General features: G+C 44.2%; 1 protein-coding gene across 3 annotated transcripts in view; it reads right to left on the minus strand.

The window, feature by feature from the left end:
• CPEB1 (cytoplasmic polyadenylation element binding protein 1) overlaps positions 1-21857 on the minus strand; it is a 47159-nt gene extending 25302 nt beyond the window's left edge. For 2 of the 3 annotated variants that reach the window (XM_083183704.1, XM_083183703.1), the window contains exons 1-2: positions 21189-21321; positions 1691-1868 (exon numbers count right to left, since the gene is read on the minus strand). In XM_083183704.1, coding sequence (XP_083039830.1) covers positions 1691-1868; positions 21189-21278 — 268 coding nt within the window. In that variant the 5' untranslated portion in view covers positions 21279-21321. Of the gene's footprint in view, positions 1-1690; positions 1869-21188; positions 21322-21698 lie in introns of those variants that run through there. The other variant, XM_083183705.1, reaches the window with a different exon arrangement.
• Between the last annotated feature and the right edge of the window lie 255 nt (positions 21858-22112).

Genomic DNA, 22112 nt, shown 5'->3' on the forward strand with positions numbered 1-22112 from the left:
ATTTAACTACATCAGCTGTGCCACTAGTCTGCTGGAGTGTATGGGGCTTTACCCCATCAATATGAATGTTTATTTGATATTGGTCTCAAATTGCACTTTCCGCATTGGGTCGCTTCCCACATAAAACCATCTTTCAGTATAAGACTCAGAACTTATGGGAACTATAGGGTCAGAGACTAGGGCTTGAATGAACATGGATCTGCAAATAGTGGGCGTGATTGACTGCAATGAAAGTACAGTAAGTATGTGTAGTCTACAGTTAAGACAACATGGCTGCAGAGACAAATACAAAGAAAAAAGGGTGTAGGAGGGGGAAGTGCGCCCCCTTAACTACTGCCAAATGAAGTCCTCCTGGGTTTATCATACGGTGCGCAGAATATTTAAAAATTGAGAATTTCATCCGGCGCTGTTTCTAAACAAATTTAAATTTTTGTGGAGAGAAAGTGCTCATCCAGCGATTTTTATTCTGGTCACCCCCACAGACAATTATAACGGACCTTTGAATAATGCCCTATTTTCATATGAAAGGTTTCTATCAAGCCAACAACCAACCGAATTTTCCTTACTCATCCCACTTCAGATTTCTACATGTACCGCTTAGGACCTATATAAGTGGTCAGTATTTAACTAAGAGGTACATGTTAAAATCTGAAGTGGGAGGAGTAAGTAAAATTTGGTTGGTTGTTGGCTTGATAGAAACCTTTCATATGAAAATAGGGCATTATTCAAAGGTCTGTTATAATTGTAAGCCCTAGTCTCTGGCACCTGGCAACCCTCCATGCATTTGCCTATGGTGTAAACTGTTACCAGTGCCGTGTAAAGCAAGGATGGTGTGGGTGGGTGTGTATATGTGTATATGTGTATATGTGTATATGTGTATATGTGTATATGTGTATATGTGTGATATATATATATATATATATATTTTTTTTTTTTTTTATCTGGATGAGAACTTTCTCTCTACAAAAATTGAAATTGGTTTATGAAGGTCAAAGATTAGAAACCGCGCCGAATAAAAAGGATGCTAGCAAAATGAAAATCTCTAGTCTCTTCAGCAGGTACAAAGTGAGTCACAAATTAAGATTTGCAGATGCAAGACTGCGAACAGGAGGCAGAGATGCAATTGCATTCTGGGTTGGCTCCTTCTGGATCACCGATTTGGGGGGGAAGGGGGGGGGTTGGGCACCTAACAGCTATTGCAATTGTTTTACAGATCGGCTCAACCACAGGCACCAATTATTTCTACTCATACCTTAAGGTGTTGAGCATAAACCTCAATTCCTATTTCCGCAGTATGCCTAGTAGTCTAGACGTGTGCATTTGTGCAAAGAGATAAGAAATGGGCATCCGCAGCACTCCTGGCCATTGGTCAAACCACTAAATAGCTGCGCCCATTAGTTATGGGCACACAAAACAAGGGAACTGAATTTGAAAATGCATAATTCAGGAGCAGTCTTTATTTTCTAGAGAGATGTGTATATATGCATTTCAGCATTAGGAAATGGTTGTCGTTTCTATATGACCACCTTTTGTCAGATATGGAAGACTATGTAAAGTTATGGAAGAACAAAAACCAAATTAAATTTGTGTTTAAAGCGCTTCGATTGCTGAAGACAGCCACCATGATCACAGTAGAGCTATCATATTACACAATGACTACATGGATTGTTAATTGCTTAAAGTAACGTACCTTGTAGGTGATCACATTTACCCTTCTGATTGGGGGTGGTGCATACACCAGTGAAGTCCAGAGAATTGTCTAGCATGGCGTTTATCCGACGAAAAATGTCAGCATTGCTGCATGTAGAAAGTGCTGGGGTATCAGTAGGGCATCCCCAGCAATCTTTACTTCTTCCTAAATCATCTTTCTGCAAAGAAATATAAAAAAAAAAATAATGTTATACACAGACATTTAACCATTTGGAAATATATCTTATACATGCTTAGCAGAATTAACCATGCATTTTTGCCAAAATGCCACCATGCTTAGAGGCTAGTGAAACTATAGGCTGTATGCAGTTACATTGTGATCTGGTTGTAATTGACCTCTCAGGGGCCAATTATCCAGATAATCTGTACCACTTTCATGGCTTATATGGGAGCAAAATTCTATAAAGCATCCAAAAAAAAAAAAAAAAAAAAAGTTCACTGAGCCTGGGCATTCAGGGCAAAATGAGTCTTATCAGGAGTGCGACCCCCCCCCCAAACATATACCCCAAGCTTTAGATCCTGGTGTCTTATCTTAGGTAAATAACCTCCCTATGTCAGACAAAAATCCCCAAAACACCATGCTACTATATATAAACGTTTATAATTATAGTTCAGTAAATTCTAGACTAGCTAAACCTTATGGGATTAACGCAATTAGAGAAGGAGACAGGCAAAGGGAATAGAAAAAGAATTAACAAATCCCACACCTTTATTACAGATAAACTGTATCCGGATGACTGGCAGACAATGTGCAAGCAGAAATCATATGGACAGTGTCAGATCAACACAAGCAATGGGTATACATGGCAGTGGTAGACATCTTTGATCTTTACATTTTTTGGAATTTCACAATACCATCCACATAGACTCTGATCAGATATTTTAAAGTGAGACACTGTACAATAATTGTGCGTCCACATGCTCAGGTGTGGACATGGACACAATTTTTTTTTTTAAATGCATGTCGACCTCAACACTGGGGTGTTCAGCTCAGACAGCACCCTGAGACCATAGCTTGTGTCTGAAGTATGAATGGCCGATATACATGGCTGGTCCATTGGCCAGTGTGTACCAGCAAGGTCTGAACAAAGTCGTTCAGAGACATATTGCATCAGTTGTGTAGCACTGACAATAGAAGTAAATCATACACCTGCTGCAAAAGCTGGCAGAGAAGGACTACAAAAATGCATGCAAGTACACCAGCCCAGTTGTGAGTCACGAATTATAAGGCAGTGTGTGGCGGAGCACACTGCCTTGTCTGTAGATATCTTGAGGTGTGTACCCAGCCTTAAGCTGCCCATACACGCTGCTTTGTGGGTGTGCTTTCCTTGCTGTACTAGCATGGATCACATCACATTGCATGTGATGAGAACTAAGTACAAAAAGTATGTGCAAGCACATACTTTTTGTACTGTGTGATGAGGTGATGCGGGAGTGCGCACCTCAAAGCACAGAACGCACAGCCCGGCATCGCAGTGTGTATGGGCTGCTTTAGACTTTCTGAAGTGCTGCATTCTCTGTAGCCTTTGTAATTTAGTCAGAATCCTGGCAGTTAGCATCCTGACACCGTAAGTATGCCCAAGGAGAGTTTTAAATTTGGCACTAGTGTTTGGAGTCATGTTAGGCTGCTGGATTTCATACACAACCCATAGTCTTCCCCCAACTTATCCCAAACAAGGTAATCTTATTGAGGTTACATTTAGCTTAAGTTAAGGTGGCCCTTTAAGTATTTGGTTTGATGATAGCACAAAACCATTAAGTCCAAGTACTAGCAAACACGAACTGCATTAGCTTTTATTGATCTACTGTAGGTCATGAAAACACATCAAAAGATGTTGTAGGTTTTGGAGTCAGTGATGAGTTGCAGTAACATGCATTTGGTCAGAAATTTAGGGTGTAGATTATGTTAAATACCAGTGCCATGTTTATTTCATATCCCTGTAACCCTTAACAAAATATGCCGCAAGTACCGTTAATGATACAAGATAAATCAAGCATCCACCATTTGACATAGACCATTCAGCTCCTAAATGCCCATCATATTGTGTACAGGCCATAGGGTCCATTTATGAACATATTTTAGGATAAAAATAAACTGATAAATGGTGCTCCAGGCAATCCGTTCAAAACAGCTGCAAGCGGATTGGTTGGTTCTCCCACCAAGCTTTGATAAAAATCCCCCAAAGTACTAGCCAGAACTATTTTTTTTCTAAACACAATAAAATGGCAATTAGATGCAGATTAGAAGAACCAACCTCTAAGGTAGGGGTTCATTAGACCTTTTATAGAAAAATGTAAAAACAAATAAGTTACCTTTTTACATGTTATTTAACAAGTGTAAATCCCTGCTCTTACCTAACCCAAGGACAAACCAGACATCAACTTAAAACTATAAACTTCAAGATAAACAGCCCAAGAAACCCCAGAATTGTAGTTACTTGCAATTCAGAGGAACCTCTGATTGGGCAACCCACCCACCAGGGAAGTGTAATGCTGGGTACACACCAAAACGATTTGGGCACAATCCCATCAATCTGGATCCAATTCAGACCAATTGGATGCAGATTGGGTCAAAATAGTTTGTTTGGATCCGATTCCAATACTTCCTGCTGCACGTAGGATCTGTATAAGATCCATTCATCTTAATACAGATCGGATCGCATGATTTGCATCCAGTCCAAATAGTTTTTGTGTGTACCCAGCATTATAAAGCAACTCCCCATCATTCACCTGGATCCAAGGCTGCAGAGAAGTCTTTTTATTTTTTGTCTTTTACCAGATATTGGGGGAGATTCTCTGAAGCAGAAATGCGGTAAAAACCCAGTTATCGGGGGTTTTAATCGCATTTCTGTATGCTATATGGCCCCTCCGCAGAGGGCATCACCACCATAAGCTGGCGATTCCCTGCAGAAGCCTATGGGCTTCTTACCGCAGCGCTGTTTGGAGGGAGCAGTCACGGATCCCTCCCAGCATGCCCTGCGGCTGGCGCCGTCACTCTGCGCATGCACAGATGGACTCCTGGGTCAGACCCGGAAGTCTAGTGCCGGCACCGCACGGGACAGCTCTTATCGCAAGAGCTGTCCCTTGCGTCAATAGCCGCATATGTTACAGCATATGCAGTTATTAAAAATGCGGTGGCCGGCGATAATGGGCAGCGGATGTTACAACATCACACCCTGTTTCCTCCAATGAAAAGCAATTCTGCTCTAAAATGGGTGTTCTTGACGCAGTTCATTTAAAAGGTGACAAATTGAGCCGTTTAGAAAATATAATAGCCAGTTAAGTGGTTAAAAGCAACCGTCAGAACAGTTTATTAATAATTTACAATAAACGTAGCATATATTAAGAGAACATTTTATAGTTTCATGCAGATCTCTTCTGGGCGCAAGCACATGAACACATGTGCAGCTTTTAAAGGTCACCTTAAGTATAGAGTCCCTGGGAGGGTACCAGGTTGATCTCAGGGGGAGGGCTTTTAGTCTTGTATTTGTCTTGTGTAGGGAGTGTGTCTCAGACTGTAAATTTGTAGTTTGGGTGACAAGATAATTAACACCATTCTCAAGTGCAGACTGCGGTGTAATATTTTGTGGTCTTTAATTTTTCACAATATCATGCTTTGGGGAGGATGCATCAAGCATTCCTTTTGCATGTGATCCATACAACCAATCACTGCAAGCATAGCATAGTAACAGTACTCCCAATAAAAGCTATCCTTTGCTGTTAGATTGCTTGCAATTTTATGACCTGGAAGTCCATCTGCACTGTCAACCAGCATGTACATACATGTGTGACAGGAAAATAGTCTAGAGAAGCCCATTGGCTTTTATTAGGCAATGATATCTATAGATAGAATTACCTATAGTTTCCAAATTTCAGTATTCAACCGACTCCCTGCATACACTGTTCCCACTTGGAGCGAGGGGGAACAGTGTATGCAGACGATGAATCAGCAAGACTTGTGGCTAAATGCATCGGGCTCCCTGCATTAGCCTCACTGTCCTGACCGTGAGGAATTCCCTGCCGCTTTGAATAGGGTGAGCAGCCGGCGCAGGGCTTAAAATGCGAGGATCACTTGTTTTCAGTTATCGCCGCTGTTTAACCCCCTTGCAGGCCGCATTGAATACATCCCTAAGAAACTCAGTTGCTGATACACTTAACTATACAGTGCTGCAGGAGAATACTATAGTGCATACACACCGACAGATCATTTACGATCTAGGTCAGTGAAGTGAACAACCACCCAACATAGCACACCCCCCCCCCCCCCCCACCCAATATTGGCATCAGTAGGGATCTTCTAGTGTGTATGGCCCTTTATAGCCGTGTTTCCCCAATCAGGGTCCTCAAACCACACTAATACTTTGTACACCGTGCGATTCAGGATCACTTTCCATTTGGTTTGGGCTATCTAGTCCAGATAGGCGAGCCTGAAATGCACATGTACAGCCACATCAGAATCTGCTTTATTGGCCAGGTATACTTGCGTATACTAGGAATTTGTTTTCAGTTTGCTGTGCAGCAGCCAGATGGGTAACAAGTAAACACAGTATAACCAGGTGGGGGAACATTTACAGTCATATAGAAAGTTATTCTGAGGGGACACCATGTTAGATTATGTGCAAAGGGTTATGGCACGACTAGACAGTGAGGTGTTCATGAGTTCACGTGTCAACAGGTGAACCGCTTGAAGAAAGAAACTTTAGGCTTCTACTGTACCTGGTGGGAATAGCCCTGTAGAGTCTGCCTGATGGCAGCAGGCTAAACAAGCCATGGCAAGGATATATTTGGTCCTTGGCTATCTTCGTTGCCTGCTTTTTTGCTCTGGACAGGCACAAGTCCTGGACAGAGGGAAGGTCCGCCCCCATTATCTTCTCCGCAGTTCTGACTACCTTTTGGAGTCTGCATTTGTCTCGCTGGCAGGGCCGTACCAGACCAGTATTGAGGAGCACAGTACAGACTCCACAATTGCAGAGTAGAAGAGGAGGAGCAGAAGCTTCTGTGGGATGTTGTACCTCCTCAGTTGCCTAAGGAAGAATAGCCTCTGCTGTGCTTTTCCAACAATAGTATCAGTGTTGGGCCCCCATTTAAGGTTCGGGAGATTGTGGTTCCAGGGAACTTGGAGTCCACTAGCGACACCACACTGTCAGCAATTGTTAGCGGAGGAACAGCAACAGCCTTCTTAAAGTCCACTACCATCTCAACTGTTTTGATCATTTGATCTAGATGCACCATCCTGTGATTGAGAGCAGAAATACTGTTCAGGCAATTCTAGATCTGCTTTGATCTGCTAAATTAAGAGTAGGCCCATGCTGCTGAATGCAGCATGGCCCAACGCTCCATCTCTCCCTGCAGCTGCTGATGTCTAATCTATATCGGTGGCCACCACATCACACTATGGGCCAGATTCTCTAAGCTTCAAAGTGATAAAATAGAATGATAAAAAGCCAGCCAATCAGCTCCTACCTGATTGGCTGGTTGTTTATCACTATTTTATCACTTTAGAAGCTTAGAGAATCTGGCCCTATGTGTACACATCATTACAGTCCTGATTTTAAGGGTATCCATGTTTAGCCCAGATTGTTACATCAATATACTGCAAAGGTACGAATTAGTCACTCCTTAAAACCTGGTATGGATCAATGTTGCAAAACAGTGCTTTCTAGTGGCGCTGCAAAAGAATAGTCAATTATACTGGTCTTATCAGGCCTGGTCTTCGTATGAAATGGCTCCGCAACCATTTTAAAAACTACCACCAGCATGCATTGTACTAGTTTTAGTATAACCTAATAGCAAGAGTGATTGCAGGGTATGCTGGGACTTATTCTAGTTCACTCTTAAGGTGCCCATACACGCACAGATATTCATGTCCTGTGCTTTTTGTACTTCAAGCTGCCATGCGATTTTGGCACTTAGTGGATGCTATGCAATGTACTTTGCGATGCGATGTGATGTTAGCCACTTTATTTTTTTTAAAGTTAATAGGTACTAATGGACATCGCATCGCATGTACTCCTGTACAGATGCAATGAAGCACAAGAAGTACTGCCTGCAGATACTTTGCGCTTTACAATATTGTACCTGCGGGGACACGCACTGCATCCCTGCAGGTACACAGTGCGATTATCGCACATGCGATACTTTAAAAGTACAAAACTCATGCGATAGTCGCAGCGTGTATGGGCACCTTTAGAGGCAAATTCCTTTTTAGATTGAAGAAACCATGTACACTGCAGGGGGGGCAGATATAACAGGTGCAGAGAATTAGATTTGGGCTAGTTATTTGGTTTCTGTGCAGGGAAAATACTGACTGCTTTAATTGTACACTGCAATATAGATATCACTTTGAAAAAAAATCCCACCCAAATCTAATTCTCTGCACATGTTATATCTCTGCACCACCTGCAGTGCACATGGATTTGAACTAGAATAAGGCCCTTAGTTTCATAAAAGCTGGAGAGCCACAGTTTGGCCAGGCCTGCATTAAGGGTTCAACTCCATTTCATTGCATATTCTAACAAGGCAGGGGCCATGTGATCATCATTTCCAGCAAACTCCTACAGTGGTTTCAAGGGGATGCGGTCATTTGGTCTACATCATGATGGTCAATCATTAGGTTGACATGGGGAAAGGTCATTAGGTCGACAGTGAAAAGGTAGACATGGGGGTTTTCACTTTGAGCAGACAGGCGGTATTTCACGCCCTACCATCCACTACGGCGTGGTGGGAGAATAAACTAGTGTGCCGATCGTAGCAAGGGACCATGCCTGACGCATAGCAAGCGATGCACTTTAAACTGTCCATGTCGATTGTGAGAACATTCAGGTTAAAAAAAAAAAAAAAAAAAAAAAAATAAAAAAAGATGGAAAAACACCATGGTGACCTTGTAACTGTCAACCTAGACATTGTCGAACTAATGACCTTTCAACCTAGAACCATGTCAACCTTTTCCCATGTCGACCGAATGATCCCAACCCGTTTCAAGATAAACCCCTTCCACACCAAACTTCAGACCCGGGTTACTGCCAGGTTGGTGACTTATGGGTCGGTGTGTGGTGTAAAAGCACCACAGCTTATAACCTGTATACCTGGGTTGACCAATCCGGCAATTCAACCCAGGTTATAAGGGGGGGGTTAAACCCAGGACACCCTCTGTATAATGGGCAACCCTTGTTGGCCTATTCAAGAGTTTAACATCTTGACGTGGGCTAGAGCAGGGGGTGGGGCGTCATTTCTGCCTGCCTCTTTCTATGAAGCCTGGGAGGAATCTGTAATAGGTGCCCAAACTACTTTGACAGATGTCAAGTTGGGGGGTATAAACATGGCAATTTTATGCCCATTTTTTAAGTGATCTGACTAGATTGCTTAGAAATTAAGTACAGGTCGCTCTGTATGCTCCTGAGCAACAGCAAAGCACAATCCTGTGCGTCACCATTGCCTGACAAGGGGACAGATGCACTAAGCTTCAAAAGTGATAAACCAATCAGCTCCTACAGTACCTGCCATGTTAAAGACAGTTTGAAAAATGTCAGACAGGAGCTGATTGGCTGGTTTATCACTTTTGAAGCTTAGCGCATCTGGCTCTAGATCTTTACATGTAACCAAGAGCTAGTCAGACCACCAATGTGTACAGGGCTTTAGTAAGGTTAACACTTAAAAAAAAAAAATACGTGTTAGTAATTCAGAAGATATATGAAGGGATATTAATTCATGTTTATTTGTGGCATAATTTAAGGTTACTGATCACATACATGTAATCTGAAGCAGCCTGCAATGGTTCAATACGTTTTAACCAAGGTCTAATAATTCCAGAAAATTATAGTACTTTCTAAGGCAGTAACCAGCAACATTAACAGTTGAAAGGAACTATTGCAAGTTACAAATCGGTCCTGTCACATGATACCGCAACCACCATTTTAAAAGTTGGTGAGCTGCACTGGGAGAACTGCATGCAAACACTCTGCGCTCCTGCTAAGAGGCTAAGCACTTCAGTAAAGTTTCTACAGTATGTGGTAGTATAGCTTTAATACAGCTAAATATTCATGCAAAAAGACCTACTTCCACACAGAATCTGGACAAAAGCATGCACACCAACAATGTAAAATGACACGCAGATCGTTTTATATCCATGATCAGTGAACAGATGGCAATTCCTGGATGCAGACTATATACTGCCAGTCGCATACGTATAAATGCAAATGAAATAGTTTGATGCAGCAGACTATCTGGTCAGAAGCTGCCAGACATCACTTCCATTACAGATACTGCATGGATAAAGTAGTTATTTTGACACTGAAACAATCACGTTAGCACAGACCATACACCATATAAAAAAAAAAAAAAAAAAAAAAAGCTTCAAAAGCCATCAACACAATACACATTCTAAATCAGACCCACCTCTCCTGAGTCACTATCCCTTCTGCAGATGCATTCCCTGCCAGCATGAGTAGCAACTAGTGGCATCAATGCCTGCACAAAGCACCTCCCCCAGAGAAGGGCGGTGAAATGATCAGACTGCATCCCCATGACTAGGCAGGGAGTGATTGCACTAATAGACCCTCGAGTCCAATACAAAGCTGTGTAAGCAGTTGGATCCAGACTATGCAAATAGAGGGATAGCTGATTTACGATGGAAAAACCCTGATTCACCAGTGTATGTGATGCTAGGCATCAAACTGACCAAATATACTGCTAGGACAAAGGATGCAAAGCAGAGTACTTCAGTCCTGTAAATGCAGCTACAGAACTCTGCAGTAAGGCAGTCTGTGGCAACTCTGTTCTGTAAAGGGTAGTGTCTCCCTACATGAATAATGTTAGAAAGGGTGTGACTTATTACATATTAACTAGACCATTATTGGTCGACAGTGAGAAGGCTGACACAGGAAAGACGTTGACTAAAAAACGTAGATATGGAATTGGTAAACATGAAAAAGTGTTATGTTTTTGGGTGTATTTGTTGACATGAAGCCCCAAGTAGTGTAAAGCATACACTGACATGGCACCTTGATCTGCTTGGTTCTTTAATGTTCCCAATTTCAATCCACATGGATCGTAACATATGAACAAGTTGTCAGAGTGAGAAAACATTGGGCCCCCATACACTTGTGCGAAGTATTGCATGCGATACCCTGGCGAAGTGACCTGGTCCTTTGCATATGATATATTGCATGCAATCCCAGTAAGGGCTGTGGGTCCAATAAATCTTTAGTTGCGATTGAGGTGCTCTAGTCTAATGCACACAAGACCATGCTTCGGATTAGAGGCAACACACATGCAATTTGCCACTTAATACAATCAGGTTGATGCGTGGAAATCTGATGAGTCGGCTAAAATTGCAGTGCATGACCACCTTTCCATGCTTTGCCCTAGTAACGGTTGACCTATGCTTTTGAATGTGCTTTCTGGCCAGAGCTAATCACACTGACCAAAAAGCAGATCCATAAAAACAAAGTTTAAAGTTTCTATTTATTCACTAGAAGGAATTATTTATCAAAAATGAATTCATGCCATGTACACATACTAATATGGTAGAGGTCTACTTTGTTAGGCAGGTTCAAGTCTTGTTAAAAGCTGAAAGTTATGTTTAGCCCTCTCAGCAAATGCCAGAAATACAACTACTGTTAATATAGGACTGTCAGCTTTAGCTGCAACATACACTTTTTACTCCCAGATGCAGAGTTTCTTTCTTCATATACACAAGGGGAGCAAAAATAGGATTTGAATACTTACTGGTAAATCATTTTCACGGAGTTCATATGGGATAAGGAGGTCTCAATACATTGGGGAAGAGAGGTCATCCAACAGAGACAGGCACAAACTTCAACCAGGGTGTGCTGGCTCCTCCCCTCTACTTCCCCTTACTAGCCAGTTCCTGTGCCCAAAGGAATGATAACTTATGTGAGGTAGGATTTAACATGGACAAGTAATATGGTAAGTTTCGCACCAGCACACCACAATAAACTCTCATCTAAATTTAGGTAACCTAAAGACTTGCGTACCACACCCTCCGAGGCCAGTCTAGGGCTATTAGAATTGCCTCGACCCTTTGGCTTTGGATTCTTTGTAACTCTTCCCAACAGGAGAGGGGGGGGGGGGGGGGCACAGGTACAACAGATCGTACGACCACATCATAGTCAGATCATCCACGCCTCTGGCTGGGGATCTCTAGTCTTTGAGCAGTAGCTGTTGACCTTCTTGTTGACTCTGGAGGCCATCAGGTCTATCTATGGTACTCACAGATCTACAATGCTCGCAGACACCTGGGGATGTAGCCCATATTCCCCAGGGTGAAGGTTGTGGTGGTTGAGAAAGTCCGCTTCTCAGTTGTCCACCCCAGGGATGAAGATAGCTGAAATTGCTACTGCATGAAGTTCTGTCTTGGAGGCTTCCCTCATGCAGGCCCTGCTCTTTGTCCCTCCTTGCCCGATTGGACCTGGATAGCCTGATAAAGCAAGAGGGAATGAGCCTGTAATAGACCGCTCTCAGCTCCAAGTTGTTGATATGGAGCTGCGCTGCCAAATGATTCCACTTTCCTTGAAAATGCACCCTTGTGTCACCGCCCCCCAGCCTAGGAGACTGGCATCTGTTGTCAGAATATAGTCCTGGATTCCGAATCTTCGTCCTGCAAGGAGGTTTGGAGTGGAGCCACCACTGCAGAGACTGTCTTGCCTTCGCTGACAGACAAATTAACCTGTGCAGGTGGACATGTAATCCGGACCACTTGCTCAATAGGTCCCACTGGAAGAATCTGGAGTGGAATCTCCCGAACTGGAGTGCCTCGAATGAGGCCACCATCTTTCCCATCAACCTGATACACAGGTAAACTGACACCTTCTCTAGGGTCAGCACCTCCAACAGCAACTGCTGGAGCGCAGCCCTCCTCTCAGTGTCCATCATCCCCCAAGAACTGGAGACCTTAAGTACGCCTGGTGTGGTCCCCACACCAGTACGTGAAGATAGGCATCTTTCACGTTGACGGACGCCAGGAATTCTTCCAACCCTGCAATGACTGCCCTTAAGGATTCCATGCGGAACTTATGCCTGGTACACACCAGGACAACTAGGGCCCGATCCCCTCAATCTAGATCCAATTCCGACCAATTGGATGTAGATTGTGTGGTGATTGGGCCCTTTTCTGTCCTGGTGTGGACCGATACCGATCCGATGCGGTCCCGCAGGTCAGTCGTTATTCAGATCCTACCTGCTGCAGGTAGGATCTTAATAACGACCATACGGTCGGGTGCGAGTCGCCATTGGATCGGACCCGCTCACGGTGCACATCGTGAGCGGGTCGTGCCCGCCCCGCAGCATCGTGAGCAGGTCTGAAGAAACACTGACGACCCGCTCACAATGTGCATCGTGAGCGGGTCGTGGTGTGTACCCTACATTAAAGACCCGAAGGATTTTAAAATCAAGGATCGGTCTGACTGAGCCGTCCAGCTTCGTTACCACGAACAGGTTGAAGTATCCCTGGTTCTGCTCCAGTGCCAGTACAGGTATTACCTGAGTGTGTACCAATTTTTGCACCACTTGCCTGAGGATCCTCCAAAGCTGCTGGGAGTCCCGACCAGAAAAACTTTTGAGGGGATGGTCTTTCAAACTCCAGCTTGTAACTGAAATAATATTCCTGACCCATGGGTCAAGGGATGAAGCATTCCACGTGGCTGAAATATTTCAGCCGAGCCCCCACCAAGAGAATGTCTAGAGGTGGGAGAAGCCAGTCATGCAGTGGGCTTGGGTGCAGCTGTGCGTGCATTACGGTCCTGGCTGGAAGAGGCCGTTTCCTTTCTGGCCTTACGAGCACCTCTGTTGGCGTTTGAGTCACCCTTGGCCTGCTGGGCATTCCCTGAAAATGGGAGTCTTACCAGTGTGGAAGCAGACGGGAGAAAGGCGGACTTGCCGGCTGTAGCCTTGGAAATTAAGTCCTCTAATTCAGTCCCAAATAATTTGTCCCGAGAAGGGCAGACTCACCACACTGCACTTAAGAGTCCGCATCAGGGACCCACTGCCGTAATCATAAGGCCCGAAGCAGCCATGGCTGAGTTACGTGCATTAATGGCGCCTAATTATTTTAGTGCCTCACAACATTTTTGCTGTGCCTTGGATATGAAACAGCTTTTCAGCTACCGTGGCTAGATCCATGTCACCCAACAAACCTTCTTTGAGCTGGTCGGCCCATGTAAAATCGGCCTTATCCATCCAGTAACTAGCGAGCACTGGGCGTATATAGCCTCAACTGCCGTTAGGTTTTCTAAGTCCCCGGGACAGGGAGCACTACCTTCTTAGATAGGCAGGACACCAAAGCATCCACTACTGGAGGTTTCTCCCACGCCTTTCTACCTGCAGGGTCAAAAGAGAAGACTGGCAAGAGTTTTTCAGGATTTTTCCAGGCTGCTTTAAATACCTCCTCAAAGTCAGACTGCTCTGGGAACACTAAATCCTGTCTCCTATGAGACAAAGAAGGGATCCCCCTCTGCAGGAGCAGCCAGAGGTAAATCTAAGACCGCTCTAATGGCTAGGATTAGATTCTCTGTGCCTTGAATAGAAGGCTGTGACCCCTGAGAGTCCTCTTCAATCTCCTCCTCATCACCATTACTCACCCTCCTCTATCTCAAAGACCGGGGAAATGGCAGTCCACCCTGGCAGTCCACCCTAGCAGTAAGTACAGACAAATCCTGCTCCACCTGCTTGGGCTGCAATGTATTTGCTGCAAGCTGTGATAGTCTCCAGCATAGCTTTCATGCTGCTGAGGGCTCTTGAGTTCCACCCTGTGAAATACCATTAAGTTGTGGAGACAATGCTGAGCTGTGGTGATGTACATTGCTCACAAGCGACTTGTGACGTAGAACTGTGTTCGCTCTATCAATATATCTGTGAAGACATATAGGAAGTTATGTATTAATATACATCGCCGCCCTTCGCCATGCCCACGCATATGTACTAACATGCGGTTGGCATTGCGGTGCGGTGACTGACGCCCCCGAAGGGGGGGGGGGGGGGGGCGTCAGTCACCGCGATGCCAACCGCATGTTAGTATCAGCTGCTGCCTGCACGCAGACTTGACTATACTACTTCACTTCCATTCCAACTTTTGGCAAGTAGCCTGGGCAGGTGCGTAACTCCACCCTATCTGCATGGAACACTAGGTAAGGAGACTAGCATGACAGGGCCCCTAGATCGAACAACCGTCTTACTGATGGCATTGCTAGTAATAACGCCAAGTTCAGAAATGCAAGTCAACATCTAAAATGGTTCAAAAAGTATCAGATTTGAGGAAAGTACAAGGAGTCAAGAACCCCCTTGAAAAAGTCTAGACTTCTGGAATGAGAGCCAGATGCCTGAACTTTGGTTTTGCTGCTGGTCTTCCCCTTAACTCCGGTTTGGCTTGTCTCACCTTTTAGGCTTTCTGCAAACACTGTTGTAGGCTACTGGTGATGCTCGCATCAAGCAACATAGCTTTTCCAAATTAGAATCTCATAAAAACATACATGGCTAAGTGTTATAAAGACTAATTTTGATATCTGAATATATCATTTTAACAATAAGTTGTACCATTGCATGTGCCCGAAGGTGCCATTCGGGCAAGCTTAATCACAAATAGTCTAGGTTGAAATGTAAGGTATGCCTTTATTTTTTTTAGGATGCACCTACAACTATATTCCAAACCTATACAATTAGAAATGTCATAAAGTAGGCTAATATAGTAAAGTATAATCTAATCCATCCAGCAAGTAGAAATACACAAAATATATCTTCCCCAACCCCAAAGTCACAAGATTTCTTCTTTTTTTCAATTCGGTAATTTTTATTTTTGTATCAACAAGCAATAAACATAGCTTAACATAAAATAAATTGTGGATGGGTTGACAATATACTGCAGGCATTACATATTTGTCTAAACAGAGGCATAGCATCTCATAACATACATGGCTATGCCTCTGTTTAGACAAATATGTAATGCCTGCAGTATATGGTCAACCCATCCACAATTTATTTTATGTTAAGCTATGTTTATTGCTTGTTGATACAAAAATCAATAAAAAAAGTTACCGAATTGAAAGAAAAATATCTTGTGCACCCACCAATGAAAGCAGGGATTGCACCTTGTCCAGAGGCAAGAAAATGCGCTGTTTTGTATCGAGTACAAAACCCAGAAACAGTGGGGCAGATGTATTAAGCCTATCGAAGAGATAAACTGGAGATAAAGTGGAAGGAGATAATGCACCAGCCAATCAACTCCCAACTGTCATATTTCAAACACAGCTGATTGGCTGGTGCATTATCTCCTTTCACTTTATCTCCAGTTTATCTCTTCGATAGGCTTAATACATTTGGCCCAGTGTCTGTTGTGATTGTGAAGTGGGATTTTTTAAAATTGATGATTCAACCATGTTGAACCAAAAATCTGCACGTCTGTATGCCATGTGATAGCTTCCTATGATGAATATTTTAAAAGAAAGTAGTCTAGATAAGTCACTATGGTGATGCCCCTGAGTGAGGGACGCCACCATGTAAGTTACTATCTTAGTAAATATGGGAGGAGCTGAGGAAAGACCGAATGGAAAAGCTTTGAATTGGAATTGTAGATAGCGCACTGCGAATCAGATACATTGGATGCTGCTACCAAATTAGCACATGGAGTTAGCATCTTTTATATCCATGGACATTAATAAGTCTCCTTGTTCCAAGCTGGCAATCACTGACTGGATGGATTCCATCTTGAAACAATGGTACAACAGTGATTTAAGGACTTTAAATTTAGGATTGGCCACCAAGAACCATCAGATTTCGGCACCAGAAAAGTTTGGAATAAAACACTTTTCCACTGGCAGAACTGGAACAATAACGTCCAACTGGCACAGACGATATATAGCCGATATCAGAGCCTTCCACTTGGTATGTAAAGCAGGAAGACCTGTTGCGAATAACAATCTGGGTGACTGGTATGCAAATTCTAATCTGTACCCACGTGTCCTTGAAGGACTCCTGCCAGCTGTTCATGGACAGCAACAGTTGTGCTCCCACTATGGGGTTCCCCTAAGTGGGGCGGGAGCCCATCATGCCATGCGCTTATCTGTCGGCTTGGTACCCTGTCGTTGAGAGCTTGCTGCAGCCCCGGTTGAAGAGGCAGCCCTGGGAATGATAACCTGGACCTATCCATGTATGCCGGACCTGAATAAAGATGCTTAGGTGCTGGGGTAGAAGGCAGAAAAGGATATTTACCTCCAGTTGCCTATGAAATTAACTTGTCTAATTCAAGGCCTCAACCACTTGTTTAATTTGTTTCTGCTTGCCAAGAAAACCATAATGTGTGTAGAGTTGTAATAGCTGAGGCCGATATCCTGGACCAGAGGTCTGCGATGAGTCATGCAGGCCCTGAGCTAGCTCAGTAGCCCATTTTTCATGGCTTTGTTTACCCATGAACTAACGCAGGTCTGAGAAGGATACCTGCTGTAGTGTAAATGGTTTTAAGTGTGCTTTCCAACCTATGGTCATCTGGCTCTTATTGCAAACGCACTAGGAATGGGCAAAGTAGACTTTTTGGAAAGTCATGACAGACGCATCTGCTGGCAGCTGAGTTTTCCATTTGAGTCTATCCTCAGGGGAAACAGGTATAAGGTTTTAAACCGCCCAGAAAGTTGATACTTTCTATCTGGGGTTTTCCCAAGCCACTAACACTGACTTTTTCAAGTTCTACTGAATTAAAATGGCCTGCCTGTGGGTTTTGCAAAAATAGAAACCTGCTCTGGAGGCTCCGTCTCATTATGGGTTAATCTAACCACTTAAATGATTACATCAACACCCTGAGAGGGCTCTTCCTGTTTAGGTTCGGCTACCTTTCATGCTAACTGACATGGAACCACAGCAAGTAAAGTCATCCTCCTCATGAAGGGAGTCTGCATTGTCAGCCATCAGACAAACAAAGCTGCAACAGCTTTTCTCTTTGAAGTAGAGGACTGGCTTGAGACTGGTTTGTTAACAGATTTAGATAAGGAGTCAACTGACTTAACTAAGGCAGTTGCTCATGCAAGCTGTGCCTAATGAGGTAATCTGAGCATGCAAAATCTCCGTTTGACGCTGCCAGCTCCGCAGCCAGATCAGACATAACATTAAGTTAAAGACTTCCCCAGCAGTAGAACCTCTTGGGGCAGGAGCTGGAGGGATATTAGTGGCCTTATAACAAAACTCGCACAACTCACATGTTGCGGGAATTGTTCTTTGCACTGAACAGAGAGAGAGCCCTTAGAGATATTACCTCTGCCTGACATGATGGAAACACACAGCAGAGACTATGTAGAATAAATCTATACAGAGAAACACAGCATATACAGTACACGCAGCAGACAGATATAGGGAACAATAGGGGGATGAGAAGCCACTGACCCTGAAATGAAAAACGCACAAATTGAATAAAACACTCCCGCCTGCAGCAGTCTGGGTACAATAGCTTTTTTAGTAAAGAACGCCCACAGGAGAGGCAGCTTGATGTGGAAGCCACACAGCGCTATGCCCCCCTACCTTTATCCCGTGCCCCGGTGTGCGTGTGCCGATAGGCCGCAGAACCAGTGGCATATCCCATGCATGAGTCCCCGATAAGTGCATCGGTGGCCAGATCCAAGGAGACGCAGCGCACATGGTGGTGAACCGGTCCCACCAGGGCTATCCAGTTAGATGCAAGTTGACATTGTAAAATCATAAAAACTAAGGCAATGAATTCACACCATCAGCCACTAGAGGGAACCCAACTAAGCTATCCAAGTGTAGCTCTGCTCAGGTGCGTATGGCTGCAGATGCTGGCATTTCAGCTCACACCACCTGGGGTTGTGAGCTAAAATGCACAAAAAGTCAAGTTTCAATGCTCAAACAGGACTGTAAGGCATACCTATTCATTTGGTTGGGTTTAGCAGCTATTCCCAGCTAAACCCAACCTTAATGGGCACGTTCAGCACAATAAAAACTAAATTTTAATATCACCCCATAATCTCCCAACACTTTAAAGAGATCGGGCATGATTAAACATTGGAATACAGCCCACTGATTTTTTTCATGCAGTCCTATGTGATTGCAGACAAACCTCTGCAACATGCAGCAGCACTAACTAGGGATGGCCATTCATGATTCAAAGTCAATGGTTTATGGCCAACGTCAAATACTTGCCATTGATGAGGGACAACCAGATTGTTTCACCCCATCGATGGCACAGCAAAATCTAGGATTTGTTTTTGCTTTCACAGTGCCAGGAACGGACCACAGCTCCACCCCTGAAAACCATGAAGCCACACCTAGGGATGGCCAACAACTATTCCAAATCATCAATGGTTTATGGCCAATGTAAAATACTTTTGCCATTGATGAGGTGAGAACTAGATTGGTTTTGCTGAAAACAATTTTTTTGCAAAGTGCCCTGCCCATGAAGCACCACCCACGTGTTTTGATTTGCCCACAGGCCAATCAGTCAAACATAATGGATGACCATCGATATGTACCTATCTGTGGTCATCCATTGCATACTCACACTATTGATGGTCAGTTGCATTTTTGCCATCGATGGCAGAGATGGCCAGCCCTCGCTCCACCGACAGTCTGATTGCCCCACAGGCCAGTCAGTCAAAGATAGTTTTACCTATCGATGGTCATCCATCAAAGTTTACCATCGATTGCCATCCCGAGCATTAACTTTTATTAAATTTAAATATTAAATTTCCTGCATATAAAAATAGGTTAAAAACCCAGATAATGGTGTGTTCACCACATTTTTGGTTTAGAGCATCCCATCCTTTATCTGTCCGGAGCGTAAACCAGATTATGTAATTCGAGGATTAACACAATCTGGGCATGATAAATTATAAATGCGGTAAAAACTGCATTTTTTGTTTTTACTGCATTTTGGTATGAATTAAATCCTAATCGCTGGGGGAGTGTTGCCAGAAAACTCTGATGATACCCCATAGAAGCCTAAGGGTTTATCACCACAACCCCCACTGCTACCCCCTCACCTGTGCCCAGGCAGCCTCTGGCGTGGATCAGTGACCACCGCCGTAGCACCATACTCCCCCTTCTGGGTGCAGGGAAGACCGGGCACAGGAGGAGGGGGGAGCTGCCATAACGCTGGCTGCATCACAAAGGGTAGCTCTTACCGCAAGAGCTGTCCTTTGCTATAATAAATCGCATGTTAGTGCATATGCAATAATCATCGATAAGGTACCTGGCAATGTGTGGAGAAGAGGGGCTGTGGATGTTATTGCATTCCACCTTTTGTCAGTTTTATAGTGTTTGGAAGCAAATGGTCCATTGCTACTTGCTCCCATAAATTAGCAGATTCTCGTTCTAACCAGATTAGACAGTTGGTTTGCCAGATCATGGTCCACATGCACTAAGCTTCAAAAGTAATAACGCTAGACTAGCGGGTCCTAAAGGTCCCAATACACTGTACAATTGGACAGTGCCGAATTTCCCATTAGGCACGTGCCTAGGGGCGGCACTTGGATGCATGTGATAGTACTGTCAGCCTGAAATGTACCAGTAACTGCAAAATATCCACTGCACTGTACCATATTCCATCTTGAATAGAGTGTAAATGAATAGGACATGCAGTTACTGCCCCTGTAAGTTGTCCTACTTAGTAAATATGTATACATAAAAGAAAATGTTACAGTTGTTGGCTTTTTTATTATTATATTAAATTGGCAATCATTAAATCAGGGCTTATAACTAATCAATAAAAATACTACAATTAGGCAGGGGGGTGGGCATTAATGTTGTGCCTACGGGCACCCTCACCCCTAAATCCGCCCCTGCAATTGGATGCATTTTGGATTAGATCGCATGTGATCTGAACCTAGTTCAAAAAGTATGTGCAGCACATACTTTTAGAGCTGTGCCGATGGGATGTAGCAGTGAGCATGTATGGGCACCTTTACCTTTTTGAAACACAGCCTGTAACATGGAAGTTTGGAGCTGGCTGGTAGTTTCACTTTCTGCTACACCACTATTCGAATATTAGTGCTTTTAGTCCCAAATAGCGTATACTCAGCTTAAAATTGCATTTAAAAGTAAATCCCTCATCTCGTTAAACAGGGTAGTTACTATAAGTTACATTAAACACGAGGAAGCCACACTTAACAGATTTTTAAAGAATGGCATGTCTTAATAAACCCGAGCTGGAGTTTAAGCAGTATCTAACGGGTAAGCCAATACAAAACAAGGCCGTACAGTGGCCAGAAATCGCTTGGATCAAGCTAAAACGACACTGGAGGCCTTCACTTCTGAATGGAATAAATTGCCAGCAATAACACAAAATATAGATCACACACACACACCACACCCCACGAACACTCAGCAGCCGCCCTCACATCGCGCTTGTATACACTAGGCCACAGAAGGAAACCCTCCGTATAAGTAACTGATGCAGCAGGGCCACAAGATGCAGCGCTACCAACGGAACACCAACATAGAATAAGCAACGAAGGAGCCAGCACAACCTGTAAGGACCACATGCTTCCAGCTTCTTCCCGCCAGCAGCTCTCCGCGGGGCGTGGGCAACAGAACGCAGGACCAGAGAGGCGTGACATCACTAGTCAGGCTCACACTTAACCCTTTACAGTGCTCACACCATAGGGGCATGTAGTCGCCGGAGTCATACAGCAAGCACTGTGCTACTATATGTAGCAGGCATGGGGTAGTTACACAGTCACCCCCTCAGGTGGACACGCTCAGTGACAGATGTGAACAGGCAGGGAGGGGATCATCACTGTAGTGGCTGCTGCGATAGTATATATTGTATATGCACAGAGCACAGGCTGGCATACTGTCGCAATACACGGACCATACGAGCCAGCGCCTGAGCTCTCTGTACCCTACACAGGCACTGCAGCCTCCTCACCGGCTGATGCTGTACGCACTCACCCAGCACAAATAACTCACTGTGTAGTCACTGGCATGCAGATCACTGTATATAGATACTCTAGTCACACAGTCAGCCAGTTCCTTACCAGTGGGAAAGCCATAGCACAGGGTCTCTATGTGCAGATTAGGTTTCCTCTACTTTTTAGCCTTTCTAGCCGCTGGCCTGTTGTGGCTTTCTAAGATATTTCTCTTAAATGAGGCGAGTTTGGGCACAGGAGACATTTATATCTCCCGCCCTAATGATTGGAGCCGTCTAATGAGCAGCACCTGTCCGTAGTACTGGCGGAGTCTGGTCATCATCATAGGCAGCAAGCAGCGTGCTTTCCAATTCCTCTGCGCTCGGCAGCAGCGAAGGGTCTGGGTGTACCCACTCAGAAGAATAGGAGGGGCTACGGGCCATGGCTCAGAGTGACGCAGAGCAGCAGCAGCAGCAGCTAGTAGTATATAGTACTGTAACACCGGGCAGGCGCAGGAACGAGTATATGTCAAACGAAGAAAAA

The sequence above is a fragment of the Crinia signifera genome, chromosome 4 (genome assembly GCF_055691185.1).
Source record: "Crinia signifera chromosome 4, ASM5569118v1, whole genome shotgun sequence".
Taxonomy (NCBI): domain Eukaryota; kingdom Metazoa; phylum Chordata; class Amphibia; order Anura; family Myobatrachidae; genus Crinia; species Crinia signifera.